The following is a 14,897-nucleotide window of genomic DNA, read 5'->3' as shown; positions in this document are numbered from 1 at the left end:
GAATCTAAAATATATTTAAATTTGTTAAACACTTTTTTGGTTACTACACAATTCCATATGTGTTATTTCATAGTTTTGATGTCTTCACTATTAGTCTACAATGTAGTAAATCGTCAAAATAAAGAAAAACCCTTGAATGATGTGTCCAAACGTTTGACTGATACTAGTGTTTTATATATGAGGATAAAAACCATCCCAGCTCTGTTTTGGTCGCAGGTTCAGGAAGGGCTGAAAGAAATGGCAACATTTACTTGGACCTAACTCTGCAAATAGCACTCTGCAAATAGCACTCTGCAAATAGCACTCTGCAAATAGCACTCTGCAAATAGCACTCTGCAAATAGCACTCTGCAAATAGCACTCTGCAAATAGCTCTCTGCAAATAGCACTCTGCAAATAGCACTCTGCAAATAGCACTCTGCAAATAGCCCTCTGCAAATAGCACTCTGCAAATAGCCCTCTGCAAGTAGCACTCTGCAAATATCACTGTCTGGTGGTTGGAAAAGTCAGTCAATCGATCAATGATATAATAATACTCTAAAACAAAGACTATGAGAATAGAAAGGTTTCTAACTTTTATGAAACGTCACAGTGGAAAAAATATATGACATGGAAATCAAAACGGGAGGGTCTTCAGATATAGATGGGAGGGGTTGAGTGGAGCTGAAGGCTAGGACTAAAAATAAACGAAAGAAAACTAATGTAAGATATACTGTCCGTGAAATGTATGTATTAGCTGGAAGTGGAAGCCTAAGTATTGTTGTCTGTTAGTTTAATCGAATTAGGGGAAAATAATAAGGAAATAAAAATGTATTTTTTAAAGTTTTTATATATACAGTGCCTTGCGAAAGTATTCGGCCCCCTTGAACTTTGCGACCTTTTGCCACATTTCAGGCTTCAAACATAAAGATATAAAACTGTATTTTTTTTGTGAAGAATCAACAACAAGTGGGACACAATCATGAAGTGGAACGACACTTATTGGATTTTTTAACAAATCAAAAACTGAAAAATTGGGCGTGCAAAATTATTCAGCCCCTTCACTTTCAGTGCAGCAAACTCTCTCCAGAAGTTCAATGAGGATCTCTGAATGATCCAATGTTGACCTAAATGACTAATGATGATAAATACAATCCACCTGTGTGTAATCAAGTCTCCGTATAAATGCACCTGCACTGTGATAGTCCCAGAGGTCCGTTAAAAGCGCAGAGAGCATCATGAAGAACAAGGAACACACCAGGCAGGTCCGAGATACTGTTGTGAAGAAGTTTAAAGCCGGATTTGGATACAAAAATATTTCCCAAGCTTTAAACATCCCAAGGAGCACTGTGCAAGCGATAATATTGAAATGGAAGGAGTATCAGACCACTGCAACTCTACCAAGACCTGGCCGTCCCTCTAAACTTTCAGCTCATACAAGGAGAAGACTGATCAGAGATGCAGCCAAGAGGCCCATGATCACTCTGGATGAACTGCAGAGATCTACAGCTGAGGTGGGAGACTCTGTCCATAGGACAACAATCAGTCGTATATTGCACAAATCTGGCCTTTATGGAAGAGTGGCAAGAAGAAAGCCATTTCTTAAAGATATCCATAAAAAGTGTTGTTTAAAGTTTGCCACAAGCCACCTGGGGGAGACACCAAACATGTGGAAGAAGGTGCTCTGGTCAGATGAAACCAAAATTGAACTTTTTGGCAACAATGCAAAACGTTATGTTTGGTGTAAAAGCAACACAGCTCATCACCCTGAACACACCATCCCCACTGTCAAACATGGAGGTGGCAGCATCATGGTTTGGGCCTGCTTTTCTTCAGCAGGGACAGGGAAGATGGTTAAAATTGATGGGAAGATGGATGGAGCCAAATACAGGACCATTCTGGAAGAAAACCTGATGGAGTCTGCAAAAGACCTGAGACTGGGACGGAGATTTGTCTTCCAGAAGACAATGATCCAAAACATAAAGCAAAATCTACAATGGAATGGTTCAAAAATAAACATATCCAGGTGTTAGAATGGCCAAGTCAAAGTCCAGACCTGAATCCAATCGAGAATCTGTGGAAAGAACTGAAAACTGCTGTTCACAAATGCTCTCCATTCAACCTCACTGAGCTCGAGCTGTTTTGCAAGGGGGAATGGGAAAAAATGTCAGGCTCTCGATGTGCAAAACTGATAGAGACATACCCCAAGCAACTTACAGCTGTAATCGCAGCAAAAGGTGGCGCTACAAAGTATTAACTTAAGGGGGCTGAATAATTTTGCACGCCCAATTTTTCAGTTTTTGATTGTTAAAAAAGTTTGAAATATCCAATAAATGTCATTCCACTTCATGATTGTGTCCCACTTGTTGTTGATTCTTCACAAAAAAATACAGTTTTATATCTTTATGTTTGAAGCCTGAAATGTGGCAAAAGGTCGCAAAGTTCAAGGGGGCCGAATACTTTCGCAAGGCACTGTATATGGGGGAATGAAAAATGCAGACAATTACATTAATAGAAGCCACAAATGCAGACAATTACATTGTTAGATTGTGCCTCCCCCCCCCCCCAAAAAAACCATGTTTATCGTTAATGAACAATAAAAAAATCTACATTTTGAATGACCGTCTCAGTCTCCGGACTTGAACCCCATTGTAAACCTGTGGTTTGAGTTGAAGAGGACTGCCCATAGATACAGACAAAGGATATCAGGGATCTGGAAAGATTCCGTGTGGAGGTATGGTCTTAAGGTCCCCTCCCAATGTGTTCTCTTAATCTCATAACACATTTCAGGAAAAAGGCTCAGTGCTGTTTCCTTTGCAAAGTTGAGGTAGTGAAAGGTATTGAAAACAGGGGTGCCAATAATTTTTACTCCTATCATTTTGAGATTTAAAAAAAAAATCTCTATTTACTTGTTAAATTCTCAGGCAGCCTCTTACGCACAATTGTGTGTGTGTGTGTGTGTGTGTGTGTGTGTGTGTTATCCTATTTCATTAGGTTACTTATTTAACTTGAGGAAGTCTTGGAACTGGACACCTGCTGAGCCAAAGACACACTGCAGCCTGCGGTAATCTCTCTCTCTCTCTCTCTGAATGAAATATACATTTACTAAAATGTACCCTGTCAAATTTGTATTAACTTGTGATTTACATTTATACGCCTGCTATTCCCCATCTCCCTCTGAAAGGCAGTCAAAGCTCCTTTTGTTTTATGTAGTGTCTCTCTCCATCTCTGTCCCGTCTCCCCCCTTCTCTCTTTCACTGCAGATAACCAACTGACGTCAGAGAGCTACTTGCGTCAATGCTAGTGCTCTCTCTGACATTTTTTTCAATAGGGTCCTAATGGGATTATTACTACAGGGGAAAATTTTCTCCCTTCAAGGCTTTTAGTTAGAGCTTTTATTTTCGTTTAAAAAACTCTCTTTTTTTATGTCTCAGAAATACCAAATAGATCAAGCTTGCTTTTTAAACTACAATCTCATCTTTTCACAAAGACTAACATGAAATCGCAGAGTATTTCATTCATTTTAGTATCTGCTATAGTTTGCAAATTTTAGACCATTCCATTAATCCGAAAGTGAAATCTCTGCCTACCTAAGGAACCTGGCGCGCTAAAACGAACGCATCCACTGGCCCGCAACGCAACCTTGTAGTTAGTGAGCGCTCTAGTTGACGTAATATTTTAAGCGCCATTTATGTGCTGTGTATTTTGCTAAAGGCCCATTCCGTTATTTTTGTGCATATGACAGTTACCACAGAGCAGTGAACACAGTGAGGAATTTACAGTTGAATACATCATCTGACAACAGAAGTAACTATAAACTTCCAGTAAATGAAGGCAAAACAAATAAAGTGTGGAATGGGTAGATGTCCCTTCCAGATAGAAAATGTTAAAAACTGAGGCATTTATACGGCTTCACTGAAGCCTAAAGATCAGCCCTGGTGACGTCAATGTGATACCCCCTTAATTCCTCTCCTCAACAGGCTGTAAGCAACATCATCATTATTATCTGAGAACCTTCCACAGTGTGTTTTAACACACACACACACACACACCAGTGCATTATAATGGATCAGGAATAATGATGTGTACTGAGGCGAGGACATTAAATTGGGAGAGCATGCATTAGTGAAGCTATAATAGACAGTTAGGTTGACAGAGACAGACCGATGGGCGGAGGGACAGACCGATGGGCGGAGGGACAGACTGATGGGCGGAGGAACAGACCGATGGGCGGAGAGACAGACCGATGGACGGACAGACCGATGGACGGACAGACCGATGGACGGACAGACCGATGGACGGACAGACCGATGGACGGTCAGACCGATGGACGGACAGACCGATGGGCGGAGAGACGGACCGATGGGCGGAGGGACGGACCGATGGGCGGAGAGACGGACCGATGGGCGGAGGGACGGACCGATGGGCGGAGGGACGGACCGATGGGCGGAGGGACGGACCGATGGGCGGACCGATGGACGGAGAGGCGGACCGATGGTCGGAGAGACGGACCGATGGTCGGAGAGACGGACCGATGGACGGAGAGACGGACCGATGGACGGAGAGACGGACCGATGGACGGAGAGACGGACCGATGGACGGAGAGACGGACCGATGGACGGAGAGACGGACCGATGGACGGAGAGACGGACCGATGGACGGAGAGACGGACCGATGGGCGGAGAGACGGACCGATGGGCGGAGAGACGGACCGATGGGCGGAGAGACGGACCGATGGGCGGAGGGACGGACCGATGGGCGGAGGGACGGACCGATGGGCGGAGGGACGGACCGATGGACGGAGAGACGGACCGATGGACGGAGAGACGGACCGATGGACGGAGAGACGGACCGATGGACGGAGAGACGGACCGATGGACGGAGAGACGGACCGATGGACGGAGAGACGGACCGATGGACGGAGAGAGACGGACCGATGGACGGAGAGACGGACCGATGGGCGGAGAGACGGACCGATGGACGGGCTGACGGACCGATGGACGGGCTGACGGACCGATGGGCGGAGAGACGGACCGATGGGCGGAGGGACGGACCGATGGGCGGAGGGACGGACCGATGGGCGGAGGGACGGACCGATGGGCGGAGGGACGGACCGATGGGCGGAGGGACGGACCGATGGACGGACCGATGGACGGAGAGACGGACCGATGGACGGAGAGACGGACCGATGGACGGAGAGACGGACCGACGGACGGAGAGACGGACCGATGGACGGAGAGACGGACCGATGGGCGGAGGGACGGACCGAGAGACGGACCGATGGGCGGAGAGACGGACCGATGGACGGAGAGACGGACCGATGGACGGAGAGACGGACCGATGGACGGGCTGACGGACCGATGGACGGGCTGACGGACCGATGGACGGAGAGACGGACCGATGGGCGGAGAGACGGACCGATGGGCGGAGGGACGGACCGATGGGCGGAGGGACGGACCGATGGGCGGAGGGACGGACCGATGGGCGGAGGGACGGACCGATGGGCGGAGGGACGGACCGATGGACGGACCGATGGACGGAGAGACGGACCGATGGACGGAGAGACGGACCGATGGACGGAGAGACGGACCGATGGACGGAGAGACGGACCGATGGACGGAGAGACGGACCGATGGGCGGAGGGACGGACCGAGAGACGGACCGATGGGCGGAGAGACGGACCGATGGACGGAGAGACGGACCGATGGACGGAGAGACGGACCGATGGGCGGAGAGACGGACCGATGGGCGGAGAGACGGACCGATGGGCGGAGGGACGGACCGATGGGCGGAGGGACGGACCGATGGGCGGACCGATGGACGGAGAGACGGACCGATGGGCGGAGGGACGGACCGATGGGCGGACCGATGGACGGAGAGACGGACCGATGGTCGGAGAGACGGAGCGATGGGCGGAGAGACGGAGCGATGGACGGAGAGACGGACCGATGGACGGAGAGACGGACCGATGGACGGAGAGACGGACCGATGGGCGGAGAGACGGACCGATGGGCGGACCGATGGACGGAGAGACGGACCGATGGTCGGAGAGACGGAGCGATGGGCGGAGAGACGGAGCGATGGACGGAGAGACGGACCGATGGACGGAGAGACGGACCGATGGACGGAGAGACGGACCGATGGGCGGAGAGACGGACCGATGGACGGGCTGACGGACCGATGGACGGGCTGACGGACCGATGGGCGGGCTGGACGGACCGATGGGCGGAGAGACGGACCGATGGGCGGAGGGACGGACCGATGGGCGGAGGGACGGACCGATGGGCGGAGGGACGGACCGATGGGCGGAGGGACGGACCGATGGGCGGAGGGACGGACCGATGGGCGGACCGATGGACGGAGAGACGGACCGATGGTCGGAGAGACGGAGCGATGGGCGGAGAGACGGAGCGATGGACGGAGAGACGGACCGATGGACGGAGAGACGGACCGATGGACGGAGAGACGGACCGATGGGCGGAGAGATGGACCGATGGACGGGCTGACGGACCGATGGACGGGCTGACGGACCGATGGGCGGGCTGACGGACCGATGGGCGGAGAGACGGACCGATGGGCGGAGGGACGGACCGATGGGCGGAGGGACGGACCGATGGGCGGAGGGACGGACCGATGGGCGGAGGGACGGACCGATGGGCGGAGGGACGGACCGATGGGCGGAGGGACGGACCGATGGACGGACCGATGGACGGAGAGACGGACCGATGGACGGAGAGACGGACCGATGGACGGAGAGACGGACCGATGGACGGAGAGACGGACCGATGGACGGAGAGACGGACCGATGGACGGAGAGACGGACCGATGGGCGGAGAGACGGACCGATGGACGGGCTGACGGACCGATGGACGGGCTGACGGACCGATGGGCGGAGAGACGGACCGATGGGCGGAGGGACGGACCGATGGGCGGAGGGACGGACCGATGGGCGGAGGGACGGACCGATGGGCGGAGGGACGGACCGATGGACGGACCGATGGACGGAGAGACGGACCGATGGACGGAGAGACGGACCGATGGACGGAGAGACGGACCGACGGACGGAGAGACGGACCGATGGACGGAGAGACGGACCGATGGGCGGAGGGACGGACCGAGAGACGGACCGATGGGCGGAGAGACGGACCGATGGACGGAGAGACGGACCGATGGACGGAGAGACGGACCGATGGACGGGCTGACGGACCGATGGACGGGCTGACGGACCGATGGACGGAGAGACGGACCGATGGGCGGAGAGACGGACCGATGGGCGGAGGGACGGACCGATGGGCGGAGGGACGGACCGATGGGCGGAGGGACGGACCGATGGGCGGAGGGACGGACCGATGGGCGGAGGGACGGACCGATGGACGGACCGATGGACGGAGAGACGGACCGATGGACGGAGAGACGGACCGATGGACGGAGAGACGGACCGATGGACGGAGAGACGGACCGATGGACGGAGAGACGGACCGATGGGCGGAGGGACGGACCGAGAGACGGACCGATGGGCGGAGAGACGGACCGATGGACGGAGAGACGGACCGATGGACGGAGAGACGGACCGATGGGCGGAGAGACGGACCGATGGGCGGAGAGACGGACCGATGGGCGGAGGGACGGACCGATGGGCGGAGGGACGGACCGATGGGCGGAGGGACGGACCGATGGGCGGACCGATGGACGGAGAGACGGACCGATGGGCGGAGGGACGGACCGATGGGCGGACCGATGGACGGAGAGACGGACCGATGGTCGGAGAGACGGAGCGATGGGCGGAGAGACGGAGCGATGGACGGAGAGACGGACCGATGGACGGAGAGACGGACCGATGGACGGAGAGACGGACCGATGGGCGGAGAGACGGACCGATGGGCGGACCGATGGACGGAGAGACGGACCGATGGTCGGAGAGACGGAGCGATGGGCGGAGAGACGGAGCGATGGACGGAGAGACGGACCGATGGACGGAGAGACGGACCGATGGACGGAGAGACGGACCGATGGGCGGAGAGACGGACCGATGGACGGGCTGACGGACCGATGGACGGGCTGACGGACCGATGGGCGGGCTGGACGGACCGATGGGCGGAGAGACGGACCGATGGGCGGAGGGACGGACCGATGGGCGGAGGGACGGACCGATGGGCGGAGGGACGGACCGATGGGCGGAGGGACGGACCGATGGGCGAAGGGACGGACCGATGGGCGGACCGATGGACGGAGAGACGGACCGATGGTCGGAGAGACGGAGCGATGGGCGGAGAGACGGAGCGATGGACGGAGAGACGGACCGATGGACGGAGAGACGGACCGATGGACGGAGAGACGGACCGATGGGCGGAGAGACGGACCGATGGACGGGCTGACGGACCGATGGACGGGCTGGACGGACCGATGGGCGGGCTGGGACGGACCGATGGGCGGAGAGACGGACCGATGGGCGGAGGGACGGACCGATGGGCGGAGGGACGGACCGATGGGCGGAGGGACGGACCGATGGGCGGAGGGACGGACCAATGGGCGGAGGGACGGACCGATGGGCGGAGGGACGGACCGATGGACGGACCGATGGACGGAGAGACGGACCGATGGACGGAGAGACGGACCGATGGACGGAGAGACGGACCGATGGACGGAGAGACGGACCGATGGACGGAGAGACGGACCGATGGACGGAGAGACGGACCGATGGACGGAGAGACGGACCGATGGGCGGAGGGATGGACCGAGAGACGGACCGATGGGCGGAGAGACGGACCGATGGACGGAGAGACGGACCGATGGACGGAGAGACGGACCGATGGACGGAGAGACGGACCGATGGACGGAGAGACGGACCGATGGACGGAGAGACGGACCGATGGGCGGAGAGACGGACCGATGGGCGGAGAGACGGACCGATGGGCGGAGAGACGGACCGATGGGCGGAGAGACGGACCGATGGGCGGAGAGACGGACCGATGGGCGGAGGGACGGACCGATGGGCGGAGGGACGGACCGATGGGCGGAGGGACGGACCGATGGGCGGACCGATGGACGGAGAGACGGACCGATGGGCGGAGGGACGGACCGATGGGCGGACCGATGGACGGAGAGACGGACCGATGGTCGGAGAGACGGAGCGATGGGCGGAGAGACGGAGCGACGGGCGGAGAGACGGAGCGACGGGCGGAGAGACGGAGCGACGGGCGGAGAGACGGAGCGACGGGCGGAGAGACGGAGCGACGGGCGGAGAGACAGAGCGACGGGCGGAGAGACAGAGCGACGGGCGGAGAGACAGAGCGACGGACGGACGGACAGAGCGACGGACGGAGGGACAGACCGACGGGCGGAGGGACAGACCGACGGGCGGAGGGACAGACCGACGGGCGGAGGGACAGACCGACGGGCGGAGGGACAGACCGACGGGCGGAGAGACAGAGCGACGGGCGGAGAGACAGAGCGACGGGCGGAGAGACAGAGCGACGGGCGGAGAGACAGAGCGATGGGCGGACAGACCGATGGACGGACGGACAGACCGAATGGCGGAGAGACAGACCGATGGGCGGAGAGACAGACCGATGGGCGGAGAGACAGACCGATGGGCGGAGAGACAGACCGATGGGCGGAGAGACAGACCGATGGGCGGAGAGACAGACCGATGGGCAGACGGACAGAACGATGGACGACCGGACCGATGGGCGGAGAGACAGACCGATGGGCGGAGAGACAGACCGATGGGCGGAGAGACAGACCGATGGGCGGAGAGACAGACCGATGGGCGGAGAGACAGACCGATGGGCGGAGAGACCGATGGACGGACAGAACGATGGACCGACGGACGGACAGAACGATGGACCGACGGACGGACGGACAGACCGACGGGCGGAGAGACAGACCGATGGGCGGACAGTCCGATGGACAAACGGACCGACGGACGGACGGACAGAACGATGGACCGACGGACGGACGAACAGACCGATGGGCGGAGAGACAGACCGATGGACGGAGAGACAGACCGATGGGCGGACAGTCCGATGGACAAACGGACCGACGGACAGAACGATGGACCGGCGGACGGATGGACAGACCGATGGGCGGAGAGACAGACCGATGGACGGAGAGATAGACCGATGGGCGGACGGACAGAACGATGGACGAACGGACTTATGGGCGGAGAGACAGACCGATGTACGGACGGACAGACCGATGGGCGGAGAGACAGACCGATGGACGGACAGAACGAAGGGCGGACAGAACGAAGGGCGGACAGACAGTCACTCGTACCTATAGCCTTCTCCCACTAAACAAGCACACAGTAATTCTTCTCTCCTCTTTGTGACGAGGGAGGAAAACTGTTCAGGCTGTGACAGAATGTTCCTGGGAGACGGATGGTTCTAATCTCCCCATAATGCTCAGTGGTTGACCTTCTCATTCAGGAGGGTGATGGTTACATAAGGTGAAGATTGGATGCAGGGTGTAACACAACACAGCATCATAAAAGGTTTATAGGTTCAAATAAAACACAACAAACAGCAACATTAAACCCATTTCTGAGAAACGTCAGTACACCTGAGTCCCAAATATACCAGTAGGCCCATGTGTTACACAACCATCGTGAGGGATGCAAATATACACGAAGGGAGAAACTGTTACTAGTATCCACTCATTACTGTAACGTGGCTCATTACTGTATAACGTTTCTCATTACTGTATAACGTGGCTCATTACTGTATAACGTGGCTCATGACTGTATAATGTGGCTCATGACTGTATAATGTGGCTCATGACTGTATAACGTGGCTCATTGCTGTATAACGTGGTTCATTACTGTATAACGTGGCTCATTACTGTATAACGTGGCTCATTACTGTATAACGTGGCTCATTACTGTAGCGTGGCTCATTGCTGTATAACGTGGCTCATTACTGTATAACGTGGCTCATTACTCTATAATGGGGCTCATTACTGTATAACGGGGCTCATTACTGTATAACGTTTCTCATTACTGTATAACGTGGCTCATTACTCTATAATGGGGCTCATTACTGTATAACAGGGCTCATTACTGTATAACGTGGCTCATTGCTATATAACGTGGCTCATTACTGTATAACGTGGCTCATTACTTAAAAATCATACAATGTGATTTTCTGGGTTTTTGTTATAGATTCCGTCTCTCACAGTTGAAGTGTACCTATGATACAAATTACAGACCTCTACATGCTTTGTAAGTAGGGAACACTGCCGATTTTGCAGGTTATCAAATACTTGTTCTCCCCACGGTGTATAGTTTGGTTTATTGCTATATAATATGGTTTATTGCTATATAATATGGTTTATTGCTATATAATATGTTTATTGCTATATAATATGGTGTATTGCTATATAATATGGTTTATTGCTATATAATATGGTGTATTGCTATATAATATGGTTTATTGCTATATAATATGGTTTATTGCCATATAATATGGTTTATTGCTATATAATATGGTTTATTGCTATGTAATATGTTCCCAACACCAAACTTCCTTGTTTGATTCTATGAACTGCAATGCTCAGAGATTAAACCAATCTGCGACCAGAGCTGCATGGCCTGAGGCTTAGAGAGTAGAGGGACTCTCACGACATTGCAAATATAAAATAAATGTATTATTTATTTCACTGCTGGTTTGATACAAAAATACGTCCTTACAGCAATATATTGTTTTTTTTTAAAGAGCAGCATTAAATCAAATTCCACCCATGTATTGATATGGGAAATGTAATGCTGAGCCAAATCAAAACAGAATTTATATTTTATTCAGTGAACAATCCGTCTCTTTTGTCAACACTTCAGAGAGACTGGCAGTAAAAATTCAAATGTAATATTTTGCATAGTTCATCACTAGTGGGGTGAATTCCTTATTTGCAAGATGTTGATTGTGTAGCAGACAGAGTCATTCCTACCACAGTTGAGAACAGTAGCTTGTTGTTGCGCTGCCCTCTGCTGGGGAGTTAGAGCTACTACCTCTGGATTAAACCCACAACCGCCGACACACATCATAAATCATTTATTTTTTATTTCGTTTGTTTTGACAGTTAAGTCTTAATAGGTTTTCTAATGTGTTTTATACTGTTTTTTTTAATATATTTTATTATTCTTAATGTCAATACCATATTATTTTATAACTAAAAATACAGCTGAGTGACAGTAATGCACTTTGCCAAAGCAAACAGAAGACGGGGTCAGAGATAAGAGGGGGTGAGAGTAGGAGGGGGTCAGAGGTAGGAGGGGGTCAGAGGTAAGAGGGGGTGAGAGTCAGGAAGGAGTCAGAGGCAGGAGGGGGTGAGAGGCAGGAGGGGGTGAGAGTAGGAGGGGGTCAGAGGTAGGAGGGGGTCAGAGGTAGGAGGGGGTCAGTGGTAAGAGTGAGAGGCAGGAAGGAGTCAGAGGCAGGAGGGGGTGAGAGGCAGGAGGGGGTCAGAGGTAGGAGGGGGTCAGAGGTAGGAGGGGGGTCAGAGGTAGGAGGGGGTGAGAGGCAGGAGGGGGTGAGAGGCAGGAGGGGGTCAGAGGCAGGAGGTGGTGAGAGGCAGGAGGGGGTGAGAGGCAGGAGGGGGTGAGAGGCAGGAGGGGGTGAGAGGCAGGAGGGGGTCAGAGGTAGGAGGGGGTCAGAGGTAGGAGGGGGCGAGAGGTAGGAGGGGGCGAGAGGTAGGAGGGGGTCAGAGGTAGAAGGGGTGAGAGGTAGGAGGGGGTCAGAGGCAGTAGGGGTGAGAGGCAGGAGGGGGTGAGAGACAGGAGGGGGTGAGAGGCAGGAGGGGGTCAGAGACAGGAGGGGGTGAGAGACAGGAGGGGTGAGAGACAGGAGGGGGTGAGAGGCAGGAGGGGGTGAGAGGCAAGAGGGGGTGAGAGACAGGAGGGGGTCAGACAGGAGGGGGTGAGAGACAGGAGGGGGTCAGAGGCAGGAGGGGAGAAAAGGAGTCAGGAAAATAAAGCGGAATAGAAATAACAAACAACTATGGCATATATATATATATATATATATACTGTAACCAAAACATCAGCCAGGAAGCATAGGAACTGAGAAGTGGTCTGTGGTCCCCACCTGCAGAACCACTCCTTTATTGGGGGTGTCTTGCTAATTGCCTATAATTTCCACCTGTTGTCTATTCCATTTGCACAACAGCATGTGAAATTTATTGTCAATCAGTGCTGCTTCCTAAGTGGACAGTTTGACTTCACACTGTTCTAACTTCCTCCTACACTGGCGAGGATCCTGTCACAGTTAATTGGCAGCATGCCAGGGCGGATTTGCAGAGGTCTTGAAAAAGAAGGGTCAACACTGCAAATATTGACTCTTTGCATCAACTTCATGTAATTGTCAATAACAGCCTTTGACACTTATGAAATGCTTGTAATTATACTTCAGTATTCCATAGTAACATCTGACAAAAATATCTGAAGACACTGAAGCAGCAAACTTTGTGGAAATTAATATTTGTGTCATTCTCAAAACTTTTGGCCACGACTGTAGAGAGAGACACAGAGATAGTGAGAGAGATAGACAGAGATAGTGATATATATATAGAGAGAGAGAGACAGAGATAGTGATATAGAGAGAGATAGCTAGACAGAGATGGTGATATAGAGAGACAGAGATGGTGATATAGTGAGAGTGACGAGATAGTGATATAGAGAGAGAGAGAGACAGAGATAGTGATATAGTGAGAGTGACGAGATAGTGATATAGAGAGAGAGAGACAGAGATAGTGATATAGAGAGAGATAGACAGAGATAGTGATATAGAGAGAGAGAGACAGAGATAGTGATATAGAGAGAGAGATAGACAGAGATAGTGATATAGTGAGAGTGACGAGATAGTGATATAGAGAGAGAGAGACAGAGATAGTGATATAGAGAGAGATAGACAGAGATAGTGATATAGAGAGAGATAGACAGAGATAGTGATATAGAGAGAGAGATAGTGATATAGAGAGAGATAGACAGAGATAGTGATATAGAGAGAGAGAGAGACAGAGATAGTGATATAGAGAGAGATAGTGATATAGAGAGAGATAGACAGAGATAGTGATATAGAGAGAGAGAGACAGAGATAGTGATATAGAGAGAGATAGACAGAGATAGTGATATAGAGAGAGAGAGAGCGAGAGACATAGTGCCTGAAAGAAAGAGAGAGAACGCAGGGCGGGGGGATGAGTTGGCCGAGCCAGAGCTAGAGGCATCTCAAAACATCTGTGGGGGAAAAAGTGTAACACTTTTACATTACCATCCTACACAAGCTTCCTAAATGTACATTACCATCCTACACAAACTTCCTAAATGTCCATTACCCTCCTACACAAGCTTCCTAAATGTACATTACCCTCCTACACAAGCTTCCTAAATGTACATTACCCTCCTACACAAGCTTCCTAAATGTCCATTACCCTCCTACACAAGCTTCCTAAATGTACATTACCCTCCTACACAAGCTTCCTAAATGTGCATTACCCTCCTACACAAGCTTCCTAAATGTACATTACCCTCATACACAAGCTTCCTAAATGTACATTACCCTCCTACACAAGCTTCCTAAATGTACATTACCCTCCTACACAAGCTTCCTAAATGTCCATTACCCTCCTACACAAGCTTCCTAAATGTCCATTACCCTCCTACACAAGCTTCCTAAATGTCCATTACCCTCCTACACAAGCTTCCTAAATGTCCATTACCCTCCTACACAAGCTTCCTAAATGTACAAACTTTGACTACTGGTTTCGATTTAGTAAATCAATAGAACAGAATAAAAGATAATTGTAGACAAATCGAGGATAAGGAATAGTAAGACATTTTAATTGATTACATTACAGTACCATTCCAGTACCATTTCTCAGACAAATTCATAAAACAAACAGCAACATTATGTTATGTATTTACATGGTCAACCT

General features: G+C 52.3%; 1 protein-coding gene across 1 annotated transcript; it reads left to right on the top strand.

Annotated features, from left to right (window-relative positions):
* The first annotated feature begins 9,071 nt into the window (after positions 1-9,071).
* LOC121840761 (S-antigen protein-like) lies at positions 9,072-10,259 on the top strand. Its single transcript, XM_042305843.1, has one exon. The coding sequence runs from the start codon at positions 9,072-9,074 to the stop codon at positions 10,257-10,259; it is 1,188 nt and encodes a 395-aa protein (XP_042161777.1).
* Positions 10,260-14,897: the final 4,638 nt, after the last annotated feature.

This window comes from Oncorhynchus tshawytscha, linkage group LG25 (assembly GCF_018296145.1).
Source record: "Oncorhynchus tshawytscha isolate Ot180627B linkage group LG25, Otsh_v2.0, whole genome shotgun sequence".
In the NCBI taxonomy this organism is placed as follows: Eukaryota; Metazoa; Chordata; class Actinopteri; order Salmoniformes; family Salmonidae; genus Oncorhynchus; species Oncorhynchus tshawytscha.
Note: the sequence above shows the minus strand (reverse complement) of the source record. Positions and strands in the feature narration are given on the sequence as shown.

Coding starts and splice junctions, on each gene's coding strand:
- LOC121840761 (XM_042305843.1), top strand. CDS start 9,072: ATGGACGGAGAGACGGACCGATGGTCGGAGAGACGGAGCGATGGGCGG.